Source organism: Uloborus diversus, chromosome 8 (genome assembly GCF_026930045.1).
Source record: "Uloborus diversus isolate 005 chromosome 8, Udiv.v.3.1, whole genome shotgun sequence".
Taxonomy (NCBI): Eukaryota; Metazoa; Arthropoda; class Arachnida; order Araneae; family Uloboridae; genus Uloborus; species Uloborus diversus.
In genome coordinates, this window is record NC_072738.1 from 5100681 (window position 1) to 5123149 (window position 22469).

Sequence of the window (22469 nt, forward strand, 5' to 3'; positions counted from 1 at the left end):
TAATCTAAATCAAATTTCATAAAGTTACTTCAAAAATTCAAACAAAAATCCGGGAATTTTCAATAATGCAGATGCTTGGCAAATCTTGATATTTTTTACTTTACAAAGAAAGTTTATTGCCAAAATTTGGCAAAATTCAGAAATAGCACTAAAAATCTACATTATAGAAACTTCCCCAAAATGTCCCTTAGGAAAACTCACTTCAAAACTGTTTTCAAAACTATGAATCACTCATAACTCAGTTGTACTAATAAGTAAAGATCAAGGCAACAATTTTAAGAGCCTACATTTCACTAAGTTTCTAACAAGTTTTATTTTTTACTTGATTCGAAATAATTATAACTGCAATATAGATTTAATAAATAATTTAACCATCCTTCCTTCAATCGTTATTTTCCTTTGGGGGTATTGAATAGCAGAACAATAGTTTTTTTTTTTTTTGCTTGATGCTTAAATAGTAAATAAGTAAACATAACAGTAACAGTACAGTGTTTATAGAGTTTTGGGGTTCAGACATCTTTGCTTCATAATTAATATGACAGTCGTATAACAAAAAAAAAAAAAAAAATCAGTTTAGGAAGGGATACCTACACTTTTTTGAAAAATTCTAAATAATACACTAAATTCTAAAATTTTAGTTTATAGCAGTATGGAAACAGTGCATATGAAATTATAAGGCAAACAAAGAGAAAATATTAGCTACATTGAATTGTTGAATTTACCCTCAAATACCTTTGATTAAATATCGATGATTTATTAAATTTTTCAATAAAATTTATGCATAAAGTTATATAGATAGTTATTAAAACAAATGATCATTGGGTGTAAAATAACTAAATGCAAGTAATTAATTTGATCATTAATTTAAACAAAATTTACACTGCATATACCTTTAGATTTACAGTTACAAATATATATGCATGAATATAGTTTTAAAATCAATTTCGAAAAGATATTTTTACAATTGCAGATCTTAAGCATTCCTTCTCATTGCTCTCGTCTGCATAATCATACCAACACAATCTTGCTTTGACCAAACAAGTTGCAGCACAAACAGTTATTAGTCGCAGATATATGTTTCACACAGATTTTAAAGCATGCACACATTTTCAACTGATAAAGTAGTTTCTACATCATACTGCGCATGTTGAAGTTACCAAACATATTGAAAAGCCAGTCCTTTGAGAATTGCAAAACAATTGGTTAAATAAACTCTGAGGCAATTTTTATTTCTTAGCTACTGACTTATGACAGTTTGAGATCATGACTTTTTTCAATGAAATGAAAAAATAAATAAATAAATGAATGAATGAATAAATAAATTTCAAAACCTTCCTCAATTTGGAAAAATGATCCCTTTGAAGTTTTGCTGTTGGATGTCACAGAAGTTGCAGATTATTGTCCCATTCAAATGTCTTTTAAGCATGCAAAATCTTAACTACTTACAAGACCTCTTTTCATAAAATAAAGATGAAAAGAAAGGACACTAAGCAGGACCTAGTCAATCTATCAATCTTTTATAGCCCCCTCATGCCCACTTTAAAACATTAATTTCAAAGTAACCCTTTCCGATAAATATTCCATACCAAAGCCCTTTTATAAATAAATAAATAAATAATGATAAAAAGAAAATTTAAAGAACAATAATAAAATTAATAAACTAACTTAAATTAAAAAATGAAGCAAATAAAGTAAATGAACAAAAATTGCACAAGCGACAATAAAAATTTCTGAAATGGGGACGGGGGTAACAAAGAACCTCTTTTTTAACGCAAAAAACTGAGTTCATAAATGGAAAGGCTCAAACATATTAAACTTGTAAAAACTGTGTTACTCTAAAACAATTGTGAGCAATTCGTATTGCTATTTGCTGAATTTAAACTTTCTTGGATTTTGACTTATTACACAAATATAATCCCCTCCAGAACTTCTTTTCTTGGGGCTAAACATTTTAGGAATCAAGCACAAATCCAGGAGGTTTATCATAGAGGGTCGTGACAATCCTTTAACATAACAAAGAATGTCTTGGCTAACAACATTTTGGGGACTTTAATGTCAAAAAATTACTAGGTGTTAAAGCAAGCTCTTCCGTATATACTCTCGTATAAGTCAATCTCGTGTATAAGTCGACTCCACTAATTTTAGAAGAAAACTCGGGGAGGGGGGGGGGATCGTAAACCTGCATGTAAGTCAAGTCCCTACTTTTGTAAAAAAACAGGAACTTTTTGCCACTAATTTTGAATATAAACATTGTGAAAAGGAGGAAAAAGAAATACAATGAACATTTTTATGTTAAAAAACGTCCCATTATTTTTTTTACACAAAAAAAGGGTTCACTTCTGTGATCTCGATTTTCGTAAAGGGTTCGATTTTGCTGTTACGATTTTTGTTACTTATTGCTTTTATTTTAAATCAATAAAATTTTCTGCTGTTGCCATATTATATCATTTTTTGAAAAATGAGCAATAATTTGCGACTATAGGAAAAATTCGCGAATATGGTATTCCCCGCACTTTTAGCGTAGTCAGCCGTTAACTGTAATTATTTATTTTTTATTTCACAGTCAGGCCATGTAAAATCATACCAAAATGATTAAGTAATTACTTCTTTAGCATCTGCTAAAAAGGGATGGACTAAAATCCGGAAAATATTCATGTTTTCGAGTGTATTTTTCTAAGAAACAATCGGGAGAAATTTTTGGAAATTCTGCCCCGTGTATAAGCCGACCCCCTAACTTTAAACATTATTTTTTGTAATAAATTTCTCGACTTATACTCGAGTATATACGGTATTTCAGTCTGAATATTACCATTTTAACCCTCCTCTGTTTCTGATTTCTGTGGTCCTATTTTAATGTGGGCCCTTTACAAAACCAGAAACTAGATCGGGCTTTGTTATGCCTGGAATTATTACCTTAAACTATAAGTCCACCTACTAAGCTATTGGATCTCCCTTGAACCCTTTCCACTTTTTAATAGGAGGCGGCCAAAACTGAACAGCATAACATTAACTGAGGCAATTCTAAGAAAATTTTCAAAAAGAAGTGGACTTCCAACATTGCATGGCACATAATAAATACTGGCTCACAACAAATGTAATTCTAAATATAAGGCAAATTAATTCGAACAAGATTGTATGTTTTACAGATAAATATTATGCACACGTTTAGGAATTTTAACAATACACTCTAGCATTGGACACATGTCGAAAGAAAAAAAATGGCATCTTGGAATACAGATCTTTCAAATCATGCCAGGGAAAAATAAATCTAGAATACAATTTCTTGCACACTCGACTTTTTACAATCTGTACAAACACCGAAGACTACACTTAAAAAGTCTTCATAACCAGCAAAAATAATCACAAATAAAATGGCAGTATATTCGACATCCATGAATTACCTGTTACACGTTCTTACTTTCCACAAAATAAAATCCAACTTACAAAGTTGAAAGTCAAAGGGCAAACAGTGGTTCTTGAGCTAGTGTAAATCAGACGATAAAAACAAAAGGATTTGAAAAAAAAGTCAGTTTAAAGATAAAAATCATTTTCTCATATTTTATAGCAATAGTTCCACGGCTAAGTATTTTGAAGTTTTGAAGGAAAAATAAATGCTATGGTTATGATAAAAACTCTCAGAGCAACGTTAAACAAATAAAATATGTAGTGTACAACAAATAAGAAACAGTATCTTTTGCACACTACGACTTTAAAAAATAACACAAAACTTCTTCCATTCACTTAATGCTCAACATTTTACACTTGAACACATTGCACCACTGTTGCACAAAGATTTGTAACAAATAAAGCATGCAAATAATTTCAGCTGATGCACATGAAGATATTGTCACGCATTTTTTTTTTTTTACATTCAGCACACTAAAAGCCATTTAAATGAACATTTAACAAAACATATACATGATTATTGTGCATGCATTGATGTTGCACAATTATTATGCAAGAATTTAAGAAGTTTCATACATTAAAAATTATAAGAGGCATGCCAATTAAATTCAAAAATCAGAAGGTCAACATAGGTTTTATGAAATCGACAAATACTACTAACAAATTAGGAGTGTAAATTTTGTTTCTTTACAGCTCTTATTTACAAAGTGAAATGAGACAATTTTAATGAACATTTGTAAAAATACGCATTTTCTTCTATTGTTGAGACAAACTAAAATACATCATTCATCATAAGCTACAGCCATATCTCATTTTGAAAGAAAGTCTATCTTCCAACCTAATAATCTACATGCACTAGTCTTATTCACTGTATATAAATTTACATACTCTTAACTTAACCCTAGAATACCAACTGTATTTCTACAGATTATAACTAACTACAGGTAAATTTTTATGTACATGACACAATTTGCTTCAACAATCAATTCATGACCTTATAGTATCGAACTGATCACTTTTAAAGAAAAACTACTAAAATGCAGTTTGTACAGATGAAAAAACCTGAAAATTTTTTAGCCAGTTCAAAAGTTATGCAAATTAGTATTCTAGGGTTAAAAATCTAATATGTACTTTTCTGTGAGTAACACCCTTCAAGACTTTTGTTATTTTAAAACTAAAAACGGAACAAAGTTGTAGTTAATTGAAAAATTTTGTTATATGTTTTAAAAACACTTAACTAAGTTGTTAAATAAATAATTACTATAATTTAAGAAATCTATGATAGAAATTTTACAGTATTTTATGACATAAAATTTGATCTTATCATTAAATCTTGAAAAAAAAAAGAAAAATAAAATAAAAGATCATCTCTACAAATAAAGCATGATAGTCGGCACTATTTACCATCAATTAGAATAGCACTGTTGATTACATTTGAGATTTTCAATCAAAAACTGTGCCTTTTAACAGTGGACTTCAGAAACTGTTTAAAGAAAAAAATTCAGAAAATCTAAAATGTATGGAACATATGCTGCAAAAATTTTTAATTTTGTCGCAAGTTATGACTAGCTTGTTTCAAAATATATTATGACCAATATACATTCCTAAGCTTAGTATGTAACATTCTTTGATCAAAAAATTTGTGTCAAAATTACCCTGAGTTAAGAGAAATATCCTGACAGAACAAAGCCTGAAAAGTTGAGAATTAAGTTAATTTAAAAATAAAATGACATAAGAGAGTATAAAAGTAATTAAAATTTAATCCAACAAAAATAATAAGCTGATAAACTGACACAGAAAAATGTTTCAAACTGCACATAAATGAAAAGGATCTAAAATAATTCATTGAAAAAATATTTTGCTCAGTTAAAACCTATACTTATACAAGAAAGTTCAGTATTATCCAAGTTGATGGTACCTGATGACAGCTAATTTTAGAGAATCTATTCCTTTGAGTATTTTTTTTTAAGTAGTTGATTACAGTAAATTCTTTGCATTAATTCCATCTATTCAGCTCCAACACAGGTGTACTACAGAAAAAGTACGCTAATTTCAATTAAAAAAAAATCATTTTTCATGTGCAACAACTTAAACTAATAGAAACCAACACCATTCCTTGTAACAAAACACATAACAATATTTTACAATAAATAACTCTTAATTGATTTATAAATACAAACAAAACCATTCAGACATTTCACGACACAAAATGACGAACACAGGTTTCCATTGCATTGAAAAAAGTGCAGAAACAAACACAGTGCATTATGATCACACATGCTTCTTAAAAAATAATGTTCATAGCTTTGCTTGTAAAACTGCTGACATTTAAGTTACCTTTGCCTCGCTTACGTATAAAAAGAAATGTACAAACCTGAATTCCAACATTAAAAATAGATGAAGTTTATGAAAAAATATACCAATGAGGGAGAGACAGAGAGGAAAAATATATGCGTTACTACAAATTAAAATGATTGTGAAGGGGATCCCCATGTGTGCCAATTTTTTTAATTGAGGGTAATTTTGCTCATAGTTTAAAATTAGGAAGAAATTGGATGAGGAACAACATAATTATATGCCTGAACACATAAATCATGAATACAGAAGGACATGTTTGATTCCCAATATCACATAACTCATATTAGAGTTATACGTTTGGATTGCAACGAAATAAACCTCATTTTGGAGCTATGTTGATAGATGTTGTCCCATGTTTTAACATCATAAGTGGCCACCATTGATTAAAGGTTAAATTTAAAAATGATGATTTTATAACCACTTTCAATGTGTTGATATATATAAATACGTTTAAGGTGGTTTGTAAACATCTCACAGAGGTTTTTTTTATGTATTTGACAATACATAGTGATGAAAATATAAAAGAAAATTTTGTGTGTTGATTCATACTTTTTGAAAACAATCTTTGAAGCAAAGGCTTGCATTGAGTAATGAATGAGCTACTGTACATTGAAAAACTAAGCAGAAAAATATTTAAAAGAAAAAAAAACTTTTGTTCCAAATACTGCCAGCACGATGTTTCAAAGATCTTATTACTTAAAGCAGTGTCAAATGATTTCTTTTTATAACAGCAATAATCTCTTTTTATGAAACAAGGAAAAATAGTAGGCACTAGTCATATTTTTTAAGAAGGGCCCCATGAAAATATTTTTTATTGAAAAGAGAAGATTAGTTTTCTTCTGCCTTAACAGAAAGTGAAAAATAATAATTATTAATTTGATTAAGTTGTTGGAATTGATAAACTCTTTTTTATTTGACTTTAACTAAAAATTAAAGACGTACCAAGTACTTGTTAACTACTCGATACTCGGCCTACTCGGCCAAATTTTGATCAGGTACTCGGCCAGTACCGAGTAGTTGCAAAAAATTGAATATTGTCCAACATAGATATTAAAATTTATAAAAAAACGCAAGCATATATAATATTCTGCAATCATTTACAATTCAAATTTACAAGTCAAATTTAAATTTTAAGAACAATGAAGTTTGTAATGCTTCAATGGAATAAATCTTTATTTTAATGTCCCCAAAGTTAATAAAACTTATGTATTAAAAATTGTGCAAAAAAGGTAAGCATAGAAGATATGGAATTTTTATATTAAAAATGGATTTTTGCTACAAACAAAAATTAGTTGTAAGAAACATAAAAAAAACTTTGCTTAAAAAATAAAAGGAAATAAAACAACGTTAAAAGCACAGTGCAGACATGTGTTTTTGGCATTACAAGGAATTCCTTTTTCAATGCACAAAATGTAAGCTTGTGGATTTAAAAGCATCGGACAAAAGTCAGATTTTTTTGTTGAATGTCTTGTCATTCTTTAGCTTACATTTTACGCACTGAAAAGAAGGTCCTTGTAACCCAGAAACACGTCTGCAAGGTTCCTGCACATTTGTTTTATTTGCTTTTAAAAATTATTTATGTTTGGCAGACTAGAACTATAATAGATTTGTATAATTTGTTTAAATTCCAACTTGATTAATCATACCTTTTATTTATTTATTTTTAATTTTTAAAATAATTTTTTTGAAAAATTTTTGACATAAACAAATTACTTTTAATAATGTGTACTTAAATTTCAGCAGGAATTTAGTTTTAAAAACTATTATATGGACAAGGAGGTCTATACTACTGTTCCAATAAGTTCAAAATTCATCACATGTGTGTCGGTGATTCTTCTTCAAATATAATTGGTACTTTGAAACTCGGCCGAGTAGTGAAAGGCTGAGTACTCGGTAACTTGCTACTTGGCCAAGTAATAAAAGGCCAAGTACTCGGTACTGGGCCAAAGTGCTACTCGGTACGTGTCTAGTAAAAATAACATGTTTTTTGTGCAATATATTTTGCCTTTAGACATAAAAAAAAAAAAACATACATAACAGATTTTTTTTTTAAAATGTTTTCCAACATAAAAATATATACATGTGTATGCTTCTATATACACACACAGCAAAAAGCATTTCAGAAAAGAAATCATTTTGTCACTTGGCATAAGTATAATACTGTGATTTACATGTAAAGATTTTGGGTCCAGCATTCAGGGATTTTAGTTAGAATCAAAGGCTTAATTCAAAAGCCGGGGGGGGGGGGGAGGGGCAAAAGGGTTAACGCAAAATCATAAATATTGATTTTAGACTTTAGTTAGTTTCAAATGAAAGCATTAAAAACAAGAAGACCAACTCATAATTTTTGATGAATGTGACTTTAAAGTCAAAATTGCAAATGAATGGGGAAAAAAAAACATTATCCAAGAAGAAAAGAAATAAAAAAATTCCATTCTTTCACTTGAAGCAACTGCCTATCTTTGCCAAGCATTCCGTGCAACACAGCTTACGAACGAACCTGAGCACTAAAAGATCAAACTTTGACACAAACCAGACTTTTAATCAGTTTTAAATTTAAAAAAATCTACACTACATAGGGATCCCCTTCTTGAAAAGTGTCTTACTTTTAGTTGGCTCTCTAATTGGACTGAGCGATCTTCCTCTTGAGACGGAATAGAGTAGCACATTCTTTGCTCACATGACGACTACATGTACTAGATCAGTTTGAGCAAAACTATGCAATCTACATTACATTGAGAAATTGAAGAGTCAGCAATCCAATGGCGTTTGAATGAAGATTTTCTTTTGGACTTGTATCACAGGTGGGAAACGGAAAAGAAGTCTCATGGATACACAAACATTGTCGCCTGGGTACGATCTATAGGGAATTTATTAGTACGGGCCTGTAGGAATCTCATTGTTTACAAAATAATATTTTTTGGACAGCAAAGAAGAAAAATAATCAATACCTAAAATGATAAGAAAGTTAAAAGATGATTTTTCTATATTTCCTTAAAAATCACTCACACAAATAAGACAGAGATAAACAGCACTAATTCTAAAGTTGAAATTGTTTTACCTCTTTATGGTTTAAACATATGAAATAAGTTTCATTGCATTTCTTCTCAAAGTACAACAGTGATTTAAAAGTAGTTTATAACGTTCATATAAAAATCTAATATACTTGAATAAAATATAATACAGTTTCAATTACAGATGAAAAAACTCCAATACAGAATATAAAATTTTGATGAATGCTTTTAAACTTTTTTCGAGTGAAATCGTCAACTATTAAATAAAATAATAGGTTTTGATATCCGTATTGCACTATTATCACAACTCAATGAATATATTTTTATTAATTTCAATTTCATACCCGAAACTATAACAAGCGCCCCTCAAAGAATTAATAAATAAATAAATAAACAGTTGAAACTCTTGAGCAGCGTAAGATTTGCAGTTTTCAAACAGACACAATATACCTTTACAGTAAAAGAGAAGAAACAAATACGTAAACAAAAAAAACAAAATGTTTTAGTTCCAAAACTCTTTTCCTACAAGAACTGTGATTAGAACAATGCTATGCATTCCTGAAAAACTATGGAATTTAAAATACACCAACTTTTTTACAGGTAAAAGACCAAAATGCATTATGAATGTATTTAGGTCATACTAAATTCATGGGGTTCAATATTCATTAATGGTTCAATATTCATTAATGGACCTAAATTCATTAGGTCCATTTAAATTCATGTTTAAGGCAAACATAAAATTAAAATTGCATCAAAAAATTTTAAATAGTTATCTTTCAAACTCATATTGAACTCAAAAATTAATATAATTGAATCTGCATTATCTATGAATTTTAAGACAACTCATAAGGTAATTTTCCAATGTCATTTTTTTTTTAAAATCACATTAAGAATTTACTTAAAAGGAATGACACGCGTTGAACTATAAAATCAATTTCTGGTGAAACCTAATCATGATGTTAATAACTCACAATGAGACTCCTACACAAGTTCATGCAAAACACCTACTCACACCAGAACCGAAACTGGGGGGAGACAACCCCCGAGGGGGTGATAGGACGACGGACTGGAATCGGGACGAGTTCATTTGAGTCGCTGAGTGACGTTGGCGAGAGCGACGGCAAATGCCTGGAGGGCGCAGAATGGGTACTGGAAATCAAGAGTGTAAGCATTGCCATCGATCCGACCAAACTGCATCACCTAGAGGAAGAAATTAAAACGTAAAACAAGTTTGTAGACAAATTTTTCACAGGGGGCATCCACTATAATATTAAAATCTGTTCGCATCTGTCTGTCTGTCTGTCTGAAGATCTATCTTCTCGAGAACCGCTGGGAATCGAGAGTCAAATGAGATACCGATCAATTCGAAATTTTCCAAAGAAAACAATAGGACCAATCTTGTAATTGTGCGACTTTAATTAGCGGAGATATTAATTAAAACGTTAATTAACATAACGTTATTCAGAAATTTTTATTTCTTTCCTGTTGCCATTTTGCATATTGGTGAGCAAGTAAAATTCTAATAATTCTTTTAAAAGAGATTTTTTGGCTGCTGTCCAAATCTTAAAACAACGTTTCCATCTAGAATTTTTATTTTAAATTAGTTTAAAATTGGTTGCACTATTCGGACATAGCCTTTATTTTATCGTCTGTCTTTTTTTTAATTTTTACATTCAACGTTCTTAACTTTTTTCAGCATAGGAAAGTTGTTTCTTTAGCTATCTTTATTGATTGTAGTGTAAGTTTATCATTCGCCGGCTTCATATTTTGGTACATTTAGTAGATGTGACTAATTATGTTTATTTTGTTGAACCTTTTCCCGTCACATGGGTGAGTTTTCGAATTGTAATGACTCTCTTTTTCCTTCCTGTTTCTATTTTTGAAATACAGTTTGTATCGTTAAAAGAACATGTTAAATTAAGATTGTTTGTATTTCTTTAAGTGAAACAGAGTTGAACAAAAATATTGTTGTTAAGGATTTTAACTAAAGCTTAATTCGAATCTGATGACTTGGTATTAAATTAATGCTGATTGGTATTTATAAAGTCTTGGTGCTTTAGTTTCACGTAAGCAACCAAAAAGTATGTGTGATTTTATGTGAAAAGCTGATCTTAATTGTACATACAAATGTTTCACGTATAGTCTATCAGATTTCATTCAGTTTAAAGTGAGCACAGATTATAATTGATAATGCATATATTTTCATCTTTTGTGCTAACTGAAAATACTCATAACTTGCATTATTGATAACTATGATTAACTTTAAAGAGATTTTTGCCAAAAATATGCTCTACTGGTGTTTTGCAAACCTTGCATTACGCGTATTTATTTACTCCTTAGCGCTTTAGAAACTGATGTCAGAGTAATACAAAAACATCAACTGGACATCTCTTTCATTTTTTAAGTAGCCCGTGCAACGCCGGGCATGCAGCTAGTATTAAAAATAAATACAGTCAAACCTCTTTATCTCGAACCAGCCCATCTCAAAAAAAACTCCCTATGCCAATGTTTTTCAATTTCCCTGCATTTACAACATAAGTTCTACGTTCTGTCTCCTTGTTTATGTCTGAATGAATTTTAAAACACTACTGTCTAATTTTTTACAGAAGAAAGTAACCTGCCTTCAGAAATCTATAGCCAACCTTAACATTTTAAGTACTGCATAAAATTTTATTTATATCTTCATTAGCTATATGTTTGACAAGTATTAAAGCTAAATTTCCCGAAAGAGTTGGCTTGAGTTAACTCAGATACAAGTGGATTGAAACTTTCAAATAGGTGTAGCAAAAATATGAGGGTACAAGTCCTGAGCAACAAATAATAGTAATGGAAAGGTTGAAAGTAGTAGTCAACACATAGTTATTAATGTTTAAGCATGGTAGACAAAATTGAACAAAAGTTGCGGATAGCAGGTGCAACAGAATTTTGAAATGGGTAAAATATCAGGACTAGTGTGCTAAAATGTAATCAGCTAAAATATTTAAATTTTACATCTGATGAGCAAAAGTTAGCAAGTATGCAATAGGCACAAAAGAAAAAAAAGATTTAAAAAAAGAAAAATTTCAAAGGTAACTGCCCCTTTTATCAGAAGAGAAAAGACAAGACTATTGTGAGTGTGAAGTTTAAATACTTAAGACATGGCTCAAAATATTAATAAAGGCTTCAGCATTTGCTGCTCTATGATTGGCTGCATATCAGGGGTGATAATAAACTCAAGTAAAACTTTCTGAAGACAGTTTAAAAATTTCAGAAACTATGAGGAAGTTCACTAGTCACCCCCCTCCCTTTCCCATATAAACTCTTCAAATACGCATACAAGTATCATTGAAATAATTGAAAAAAATTTTTTTTGAACTTTGACACCTTGAATTCAAATTATGTTTTTCGCAATCACGAGTGTGTGTGTGTATGTAGGCGTGCATGTTTGTGTGGGGGGTATGTGTATGTGTGAAGGCATGTGTGTTTGAGTGTGTGTGTGTGTAGTTGTGTGGGGGTTATGTTTATGTGTGGGTAGCAGGGTTAGCCGGATTGGACCCAATTGGGTTAGACCCTATGGGTTTTTTTGAAAAAAACCATTTAAAAAAAAACCCATAATTTAGCCCACTTTTGGGTTCTTCTTAATTTTCCGAGAAGTTTTTAAAAAAATTAATTTAAATACTTTAACAATTTAAACTTCTTTTTTATTTGTTCTTCACCACAGCCAATGGACATAAAAAAAATGAATTTTGAACTTTAATAGTATTTTTTAACTCTTAACAGCATTAAAAAATACTTCAAAGATTTTAAATAAATATATTTAACTTTTTTCTTTAACTGGTCAATAAATAACTCAAATTATCTTGACTAAGTCCTGTCATGTCTGATTTTCTCAATATTTGTTGATTGTACAGAGGAAACTACTCTAGCTAAAAGGCTTTCATGTGAATTAAAGCAAACCAATTTTCTGCAAACCAACAAGTCAGAAATCTCGAATAAACAAGGTATATTTTTTAGAAAATAACAGGTTTCACAAACGGTCGGACAGAAAACAGAATAGGATATACAGTATTTTCATTATCTTGCGAAAAGGTTTAATATTTCTTACTCTGTACACAGAAATAGAAAAACAGGCAACATAAAATTCACAGAAATGTTTTGATTAAGCTGGAATTCAGTAAAAAGGGATTTAAACTATTTGAGGTTCTACAGTAGTTTTGCGTAACAAAATGAAATACAATAAAGTAAAATGCAAAAAAAAAATGTAGTAATTACAAATGAACAATAGATTTTACAACTCGAGAAGTAACTTTTTCTTAACTGTTGGCAATCATGGAAACTACAAAATCTGAAACTTCACCATTCTTGGGTTTCATTGTCTTTTTTACTTTTCTTCAGAAAACGCTGAATTTCCCAGCTTTTTTTACCCCAAGACGATTTTTTTGCTTTGTCCATATACTTACGCTACAATATGCTACAAGTACCCCACATTTTCCCTAAAAGAAGACAAAAAAAACCCACATTTCTTTTTTAAAAAACCCAGCTTTAGTTGGGTTTTTTTGGGTTTTATTTAAAAAAACCAAAAAACCCTGGGTCCATGGACTTTTTTAAAAAAAACCCGGGTTTTTGCCAACCCTGGTGGGTAATTGTGTGTATGTGTTTGTTGGTGTGTGCGTATGTGTGTGTAGGTATGTGTATGTGTAGGTATGTGTATGTGTGTGTATGTATGCGTGTGTGTGTGTGTAGGTATGTGTATGTGTGTGTATGTATGCGTGTGTGTGTGTGTAGGCAAGTGACAAAACCTGGAGACTGTTTTCGTTAGAGGAGCAGCATCGTGAGGCGGCCAGCCGAAGGTGGTGTTGCAGAGGGAGGCGGGGGGGGGGGGGGGGGGGAATAAAATCATAAGGCTTCAAAACAGTCAAGTGAGAACAATAAGCAATCATAATTGCTCAAAAAAAAAAAAAACTTTAAAATTTTTTTTTTAAGTTTTAGAATGTGTTGTCAGCTCAAAATTTCGGATCACAAACCCCCTGCGGTATACGCTGAAGCCTGATGAGTTTTGCAGTCCCTTCTAACACAAAATTCAAAATTTTCTTGGGAGGTATTGAAGGACTTTTCCAGGATAAATGAGCTCTTCTAAGGACTAGCTAGGATTATTTGAGAGCATGAACTTTTTTACAAGAGGAAAATAGTAAGTGCTGATTCGATTTTAGCTCTTATAAAAATTTCAGTGTAAGACAAAACCTATTAACATCACACAATAAAAGCTTCAAAATCAATCTTTAAGAGTGGGGATCATTTTGACTTCAAAACATTGAACAAGAAAAGCCATTAGGAAACAACGAAGTTATAAAGTAAGAACGTATTAGACTCACCTGTCTGCCACGGAATTCAATCTGAAAATTTTTTGCCGACTCTTGCGTCACTCTCCCGCCAAAGTCCAGCTGATACACTTGGCTGAGTTCATTCCAAAGGGGGGCTTTATTGTGAAGGACGAACTCTCTGTAGGGGGGCAAGTTGCCGTTGGCCGGAACACTGTCTGTGACTGTTCGCCCACAGCGCTTCTTCAGCTACGATCAAGACCAAAATTTAAGCGTTGTCTCTAACCAGTCATAATAAGAAATCTTTTCACATCAAAAATCAAATGCCAGTAATAATCATTCTCAAATGATGAAAAAATTTTTAGTCATGCATTTAAAATATTGAAATACTGAAAAGGTTATGTCTATCAAAAACACACACACATACAGTGATTTTACACACACACACACACACACACACAAACACCTACTGTCTGACCATGGAAAGGTTAATATCTGGTTTATAGGCGGAAATGGACGCATCCATTAGTTTGCAGGGTGGTAGCTTGTTCGTCACAGATATCCGCTTTTGTCTGTTTAGACGCAGTTTTGAGCAAATGTCAGTTTGTTCACCGAATCATTTCATAAAAAAATCCAAACTATATTCGATCTATATTCTTACTACAAAAATTAATTGGTATATTTTTAACAACATAATTTTGCGCTTACCATTTTGATTCTACTTTTCCTGACGAAATGAAAACATTGTATTTTCTTTTTGCTGTTTCCATAGAAACTGTTTGTTTCCACTCTTTTTCAACTTAGAAAATGTAATAAATTAATTAGGAACTAGTGACATTTTCAAATATGTGAATAAAAATCCCATTGCTATTTTTCCTTCTGCCAGCTAGATTCATTCAAATGGAATCGTCTTAACTTGGTCAATTGCCAATTTACGTACAATCCCTGGTCAAACAGTATGTAGAGAAGAAAAAAATCATATCTTTAATGGAATAATTCAAAATTATGCTGATTTTGCAATTGAATCTTTATTATACTATATTCTATAGCATTTAAGAAGGAAGGTTAACATGCTAACCAAAAAGGAAACTGTGATGTTGAAAAATATAGGCAGTAGGAAATAAAGCAAAAAGTAGGCTTTTTTAGTTACAAACCAATATTCAGAATCAAATTTTGTAAGCTATATGGCTGTGTTTAAAGGTCTATACCTTCCTCCTGTCCCTTTGCCCTCTCATATTTTACTGCTGAGATGTTTTAAATTTGTTACAAGTTTTAAAATTCAAGGTATGTGACTACATTTTTCCAAATTTTTGGTTTTCATGCACTTGAAAATAATATTTCCTTTTTCAAGTCCTTATTTCTTTTGAAACAAATCATGCAATTTTTCAGGAGTAGGAGGCCTCCAACAAAGCGGATCTCTAAGCCATAGCTTGTTTATAAGTAAATTCAGCATTGTTTCTTATTGTTGCTTATACCACCTGTCGCTTCCTAATCCTCTGTACAAGGGGGTGCCAGTGCTGAAAATTGAGATGCCGTAGCCTTCTAGAATTTGGAATTTTAAAAGCTCCATCTTTAGGCCAGATAACCCCAAACTCTTTACAAAAATAAGCTCATAAATTAAGAGGTCAAGACGTCTTTATATCTGGTTTATGAAAGTGCAAAACGTATGAGTATGATAGAAAGGGAGGAAAGCAGATATTTGAGATATTTTCTAAGCAACCTAACATATTTAGTTGATGTATATAAACTGCAAATATATTTTAAGCATCTATGAATAAAATTTAGTTTTAGGCCAGAAATTCAGTCATTAGTTTTTATGTAGACCTTTCCTGCATAAAAGTTGTGCATGAATGTTCTACATTTTGATTAATTTGAAATTTGCAAGACAATGCAAAAACATAAAATATCATAAATAAGGTTTTATTTAGTGAAAATTAGTTTCTAAACTACTTGAATTTGAATAACAAAATTGCTCTGATCGATAACAACACCATAATTCATCAACAAAAAAATTCAATTCACAATAAAATATTTTAAACCAAAACGAGTAGACTATAGTTAATGCAAAAAAGAACAAATGAAATATTTAAAAAATTAACACTGAACACATAATACTTGACAACTTTTAGAAATGGACATCAGTGAAACGTTTTAGTGCACATCACTATCTCATCTGATTAAAAATTTGTTCGAATTTAATTACCAATGATGTAAAAATATGAGAGGGTTTAATAAGCCAATATGTTTAACATTGAAATTAATTGATATTATCACCAAAATTTTCAATGCTTGCGATGAAAAAATTCTGAATTTTAGTAACTTGAAACATTTCTCGACTTTTGCAAAATTTTACCTCACCGGAATTCCCTAATTTCAATATTCCACTTCCATTTAAAAAGTCCTTTATTATTTTTTTTTAGAAAAAATGAATAATCTAGTTTGATTTAACTTAGATGCAACTGGATTGAAATTCCAAAGAGTATGGCAAAACAGCTATTGTGCAAGGCCTTGGCTGTGGAATATGACACACAAGAAAAATTAAAAATAATGGTTTTGCACAAAATTAATGATATCCATGCGGTAGAATCACACAACAAACCATAATGGAAGACTTTTATAAAGGTAGATGCAATCGGATCTAGAAATGTGAAAAAATTAGGGCTAAAGCGAACAAGCATAAAAAAACAACAAAAATATGTAAATGTTTTGCTTAATCCATAAAAGTTGGCAAGTATCACACATTGATCATAGTTAGAAGAAACACAAGCTACAAATATATATCCATTTTTTTTTTCAATCTAGGACACACTTGATGCAGTTTATACCATCACAGTCAAAAGATTCTTAAATCAATAACTATGAATTTTCTAATGGGTTAACATTACCTTTCTCCGAATATAAGCCTTTTGAAAACTTTCCAAGTCCTTAAAATTTTCGCCAGCCATGTCATCTCCACTGAATGCACTGTCTTCATCAGAGCTGTCAACTAGCCTTTGCCTACGCATTTTTCTGATCAACAGAGGACTGTACAATAGACCACGGCGTGTGTTTTTCTTACGTGCCACCACTGGGGACGACGGTATACTGCGGCTTACTGTAGTCGAAGAATCCGACATCTCGCTAGTGTCATCAGCCTGAGGATAACTGGCACGATGCTCTTGAAGAAAAGATGGAGATGGGTAGTCAGATATCTCACTTGGCACTTCGCTGCGATGGCGGACGGGACTCGAATTTTCTGATTTTGCAACTGTTTGATCCAAACCTTTGAGATTCTTCAACCTCCTGAGAGCTTCCGACACTTTATTGACGTCCTCGCAACTGTGGAACTCTTTCTTAAGCACATTCTTTACAACAGGTTTGGCGGATGATTCCTCAGGAACCTGTGGAGTCGTGGTGGAAGGCTTTTTTTCTGAAGGGCAAGAACATGTCAGATCGTAAAAGCCTTCTTCACCAATCGACACGCCGTTGGCATCGCAAGGACTATCACATGGCTTTTCTCCTTCATTACATTCATGACAATGCATTTTACCGCATGGTGGCTTCGGTTTCAGAGTCAATCTCCGCCTCGTTTCTTTGAATGATGTACCAGTTTTTTCGCGGACATTGGTGAAATCTGCGGCCTGCAACTGATTGGCGCTTTGGCTTCTGCTGACGATAAATGAGGAACTGTTAGGAAATGAAACCTTTTCATTGCATGGGGTTTCAGGGTCATCAATGAATTTCATATCAATTGCTTTATTGGAAACAGAACTTAATCCTTCTTGATTGGCAAGTGTGACTAGGTCCAGAGTGGTAGGAATGGAATCATTGCTTTGTGAATTCTGAATAGGCAATGAAAATGGAATGTTACACAATGGTGTATTGCATGAATTGGAATTCATTTCAACAATCCGCCTTGCAACCAGCGGAGACTGTAGGCTACTACGAAAAGAGTTATCCACCACTCCGGACTGAGATCCACACGAGGCAATGCTGACATAAACGCTTTTGCTATCGACAGATGTACTAGAATTTGATTGTGAAGACAAATTCGAATTATCTGACAAGCTGTTCTGCGCTGAAATGTCTTTGGAAGAATCACTACTAGTTGAATTGTGGGCTTCTATGAAGTCCAAATCAAAAGGACCCTCGGCAGTAGGAGTCCAGTCTTTGTCCTGCTGGCTTGGAGTGGCTTGTGTGGTACACTTTGATTTGTCGCCATTTTTTTCTGAGCTTTTGTTCTGGAACACAAATCCTGAACTGGATGGAATATTGGACTGCATTTGCAAGTCTGGAACACAAGTGACACTTGTTTGAGTGGCAACTGAAACAACACTACTGCTCTCTGCTCGCTGAAGACTGATGACATGAACCCCTTTCTCCCCAGTGATTTCAAATGTGAGAAACTCTTCAGATGGAATGAAATTAACATAATCGCCATTGCTGCAACCTGAAAAAACTCCATTCTGCTCATGCTCCTGATTGAGAAGACAACGAAATGTTCCGCTTCTTTGTTGCTTTTTTGGTGTCATTGGTGCAATAGGTATACTTTCTTCATAGGAGGTATCTGAAAATTACGGGGTAATTAGGAAACATTGTTAAAAAATGAATATATTAAATAACTACTAATGATATTAAGGCTGTACTGTATTTTATTATGCAAAAAAAGAAAATATTAAATAGTTAATTTAATTAATCCGGTAGCCTATAGAAGAAAAATCATATTTTTAGTCTTGCAATTTTCAATGCAAATGGATTAATCTACTAATGAAGCAGGATGTATCACAAGGTAGCATTAGGAAAACATTATTTGAGGATCTTTTGTTAAGCTGTTATCCTGCATTAATGCCTAGACATGATACAGGATAGGAAATGGGGAAGGGTTGTGCAAAACTCCGGTCATACTGGGACCCCGCATAACTTTTTGCGTACTTTTAGTACTAAAGTTCTACTGGGTTAACTGTCACAAAAGTAGGAGAATGCAGGGCAAAGTAAAATAGTTAAGATGGCTTAAATTTTTCAAAACGAACAAATTGGAATTTTGTTTTGAAAATTAGAGTACATAAAAAAAGAACAATCTATTTTATAATAAAACTTGAATTGAAAAATTTATTTGTAATTTTTGGCAATAAATTTGTGCTTTCAAAAAAATGGAAAATTTTCACTTTTTTTTTATGGGGCAAAGTGAAAACTGAAATATTTTTTAAATGAAGTCTTTTCTATTCAATAGGGAAGTTGCAACCTATTAAATGTTCATATTTTGGCTATTGGCTATTGTTAATTGACCCTCAAAACTAAAAAATTCACCATCGCCGAATTTTAAAACACCGTGGTTGATTTTTAATGAATTTTTAAAAATCCACGCGCAAAAATGCGTTTTTCTGAAACGTCACGAGCCTACGTCACAGGGCACTAATGGGCAGCCTTCCGCCAAAGATCCCTTGTCTTCGCTAGGGACATTTTGAGCACGCTGATATTTTTATTTTTTAGAAATTCAATAATCCTTTTGAACACACTATGGAGGTCGGATTCGTTAAAGCACAATCTAAATAATCTTCCTCAAGTAACACCAATGATGATACTCGAAAATTTCCGAGAGGATGAGAGGTTTAATGTTCCAGAAACGCGAGGAGTTAAATGCGAGGAGATAAGCCTTTTACGTTTTTGTTGGCCTAGCGCCCTTTAAATAATAATTAACAAGTTTTAACTAATTCATCTCACCACTTATCCCACGATAGTATCAGTCAACTGCCTAATCCTAGTATGGGAGAAATTTTCAACGATGTTTTTCTACCTTCTAATGCGGATGCCTGAAGATGTATCTCGCACGTGCAGTCGCCGATCTATGACGTCACGATCTTTACGTAATCGACGAATCATCGTAACTGATCGGCACGTGCCCGATGCTCATTGGCCAGGTGCTATGCTGGAGTGTATCAGAAGGGGATTTGGCGTCCGCATGCTAATGAGTTGACTTAGGATAAAAGGAAAGGTTTCGAGTAGGAAATTGATTTCTTTGGCGTTTTTCTCTCTGGCTAGTTGACTCGAGCGCTTGTTTGCTTTTAAGCAACGATGCGGGTTTAATAGATAGATAGTTAATAGATTGATATAGCTCAGCTCTAGTTCGCATTTTTTTTCAAATGTTTTTAATAATCTTAAACTAACTTTACTAAATTACCAAATAAATTTGGTTTTTATTTTAAGTTGTCTTCAACTATTTTTAATTATGCATTTCTAGTCATATATTTAATTAGGTTATCGCATTTGGAGGTTATTAGTCTTGAGCATTCTCTTGCATCGTATCGCAAAAATTTTTTCACCTATGATGTTCATACATGTTACTCTATCATATAAAAATAAAATTGAAAAATCGAAAACTTCCCTATTGCAAAAAATATTTTTTATCAAACAAATGAGCATATAAAGGAATGAATGAATAAATGAAAAGATAATGAAATATTAAACTAATAAATAAATTAATAAATATGTGAGAAAACATAAAGGAGTGATTTAATTTATTTTGAATGAATAAGAAAATTAGCGAATGAATGAATAAATAAGTGAATTATTAAATGAAGAAATGTAAAAAAGTTTATTAATAAATAAATACTTAAGTAATGTAGTAAGTGATTGAATGAGTAAATGAAATGAACTATTTCACTTGATCCCATCTTCTTTGCTCCATTTACACTTGACTAGTTGCAAACAATATTTAAATACAAACTTAACAGCAACAAAAGAAATACTGCACAGAGTATTAGTAGGCCTGAATTAATAATTAAAGTGTTAGCAATAATAATAACTTTATCATTTAATAACAAAAATAATTTTTTATTTACCACAAAATATTACAATGTACCTATCATTTTTTAAAATTGCTTGTATTGTTATATAAATAATAATACAAGCATCTAATAAATGGACTTTCTCATTTAGACTATGATTCCAGGCTTAGAAGGCTAAAAATGTACAGTCTTGAGCAAAGAAGAGACCGAGGGGACATGATTCAGTTGTTTAAATTTATTAAAATGAAAGACGTTACGGGGCTGAAGTTTAGCACTGAAAACAGGACAAGGGTTCATTGTTTTAAGCTATTTAAATCTCAGGCTAACATGGATATTAGGAAAAATTATTATTTTAGCAGAGTAGTGGAACCTTGGAACAGCTTACCGGAAGAGGTGGTAATGAGCAAGGGAGTAGGTAGTTTTAAGAGGGCCATTGATCTTCACTGAGGATTATAAAATGACTAGGACCAGTCTAGTTGGGCCCAGAGCCTGTTGCTGGTCGTCACTTTTGTATTTGTATTATTTGTATAATAATACAAGCATCTAATAAATGGACTTTCTCATTTAGACTATGATTCCAGGCTTAGAAGGCTAAAAATGTACAGTCTTGAGCAAAGAAAAGACCGAGGGGACATGATTCAGTTGTTTAAATTTATTAAAATGAAAGATGTTACGGGGCTGAAGTTTAGCACTGAAAACAGGACAAGGGGTCATTGTTTTAAACTATTTAAATCTACGGCTAACATGGATATTCGGAAAAATTATTATTTTAGCAGGGTAGAGGAACCTTGGAACAGCTTACCGGAAGAGGTGGTAATGAGTAAGGGAGTAGGTAGTTTTAAGAGGGCCATTGATCTTCACTGGGGATTGTAAATTGACTAGGACCAGTCTAGCTGGGCCCAGAGCCTGTTGCTGGTCGTCACTTTTGTATTTGTATACTCTTTGAATTTCAGAGACAATTTTTTTCTGACTGCACTCGACTACATGTGTTACTACATAGTAAAATTATTACCAGACAGTGGCGTACCCAGGGGGTGGGCTGATAGGGCTACAGCCCCCCCCCCCCCGAAATTTTCAAAATTAATTATAAAAATTATAATACAGAACAAGTTTTTTTTTTATGATGTATTTTTGAAATCTTACATTCGTATTGATATCAGAAAAGGGATACATGAACTTTTCTTAGCTACAGTTCATAAGTATCCCCCCCAGCTCAAAGACTTTCGAGCTCAGCCCCCCCCCCCCCCCCGAACTGATTTGTCTGCGTACGCCCCTGTTACCAGATAGGTGGCACTAAAAGCAGAGTAAATTTTTGCCATTTTATTTTGCACCACATTCCGCAATAAAAACATACAAAAGCGTGCCACTGACCTCCGGGATCGTCCTCGTCTTCCGAGAAGACGACGGCCGACGTGCCCTTGGCGGGATCGGAAGGGCAAAACTCTCGGGGCTGGGGGCCCCTCAGCTCCTTCATGAGCAGGGTCATCTGGCGGGGTTGCAGGTGCAGGAGGCTCGTGCGGTAGGTCACCGTGCCCAGGACAGAGGGCAGCCAAGGAACCAGGCCCAGGATCTTGAACTTGGTGCCCCAGATGTTGGATGTCACCGACACTATCTTCTCGCTCTGGAAAAAA

At 32.5% G+C, this 22469-nt stretch overlaps 1 protein-coding gene across 1 annotated transcript in view; it reads right to left on the minus strand.

Moving 5' to 3' along the window:
* Nucleotides 1-9860: 9860 nt before the first annotated feature.
* The window catches only part of LOC129227773 (tubby-related protein 4-like), a 52278-nt gene continuing 39669 nt past the window's right edge, over nt 9861-22469 (minus strand). The window contains exons 9-12 of the mRNA XM_054862380.1: nt 22210-22459; nt 16960-18620; nt 14129-14323; nt 9861-9977 (exon numbers count right to left, since the gene is read on the minus strand). Coding sequence (XP_054718355.1) covers nt 9861-9977; nt 14129-14323; nt 16960-18620; nt 22210-22459 — 2223 coding nt within the window. The remainder of the gene's footprint in view (nt 9978-14128; nt 14324-16959; nt 18621-22209; nt 22460-22469) is intronic.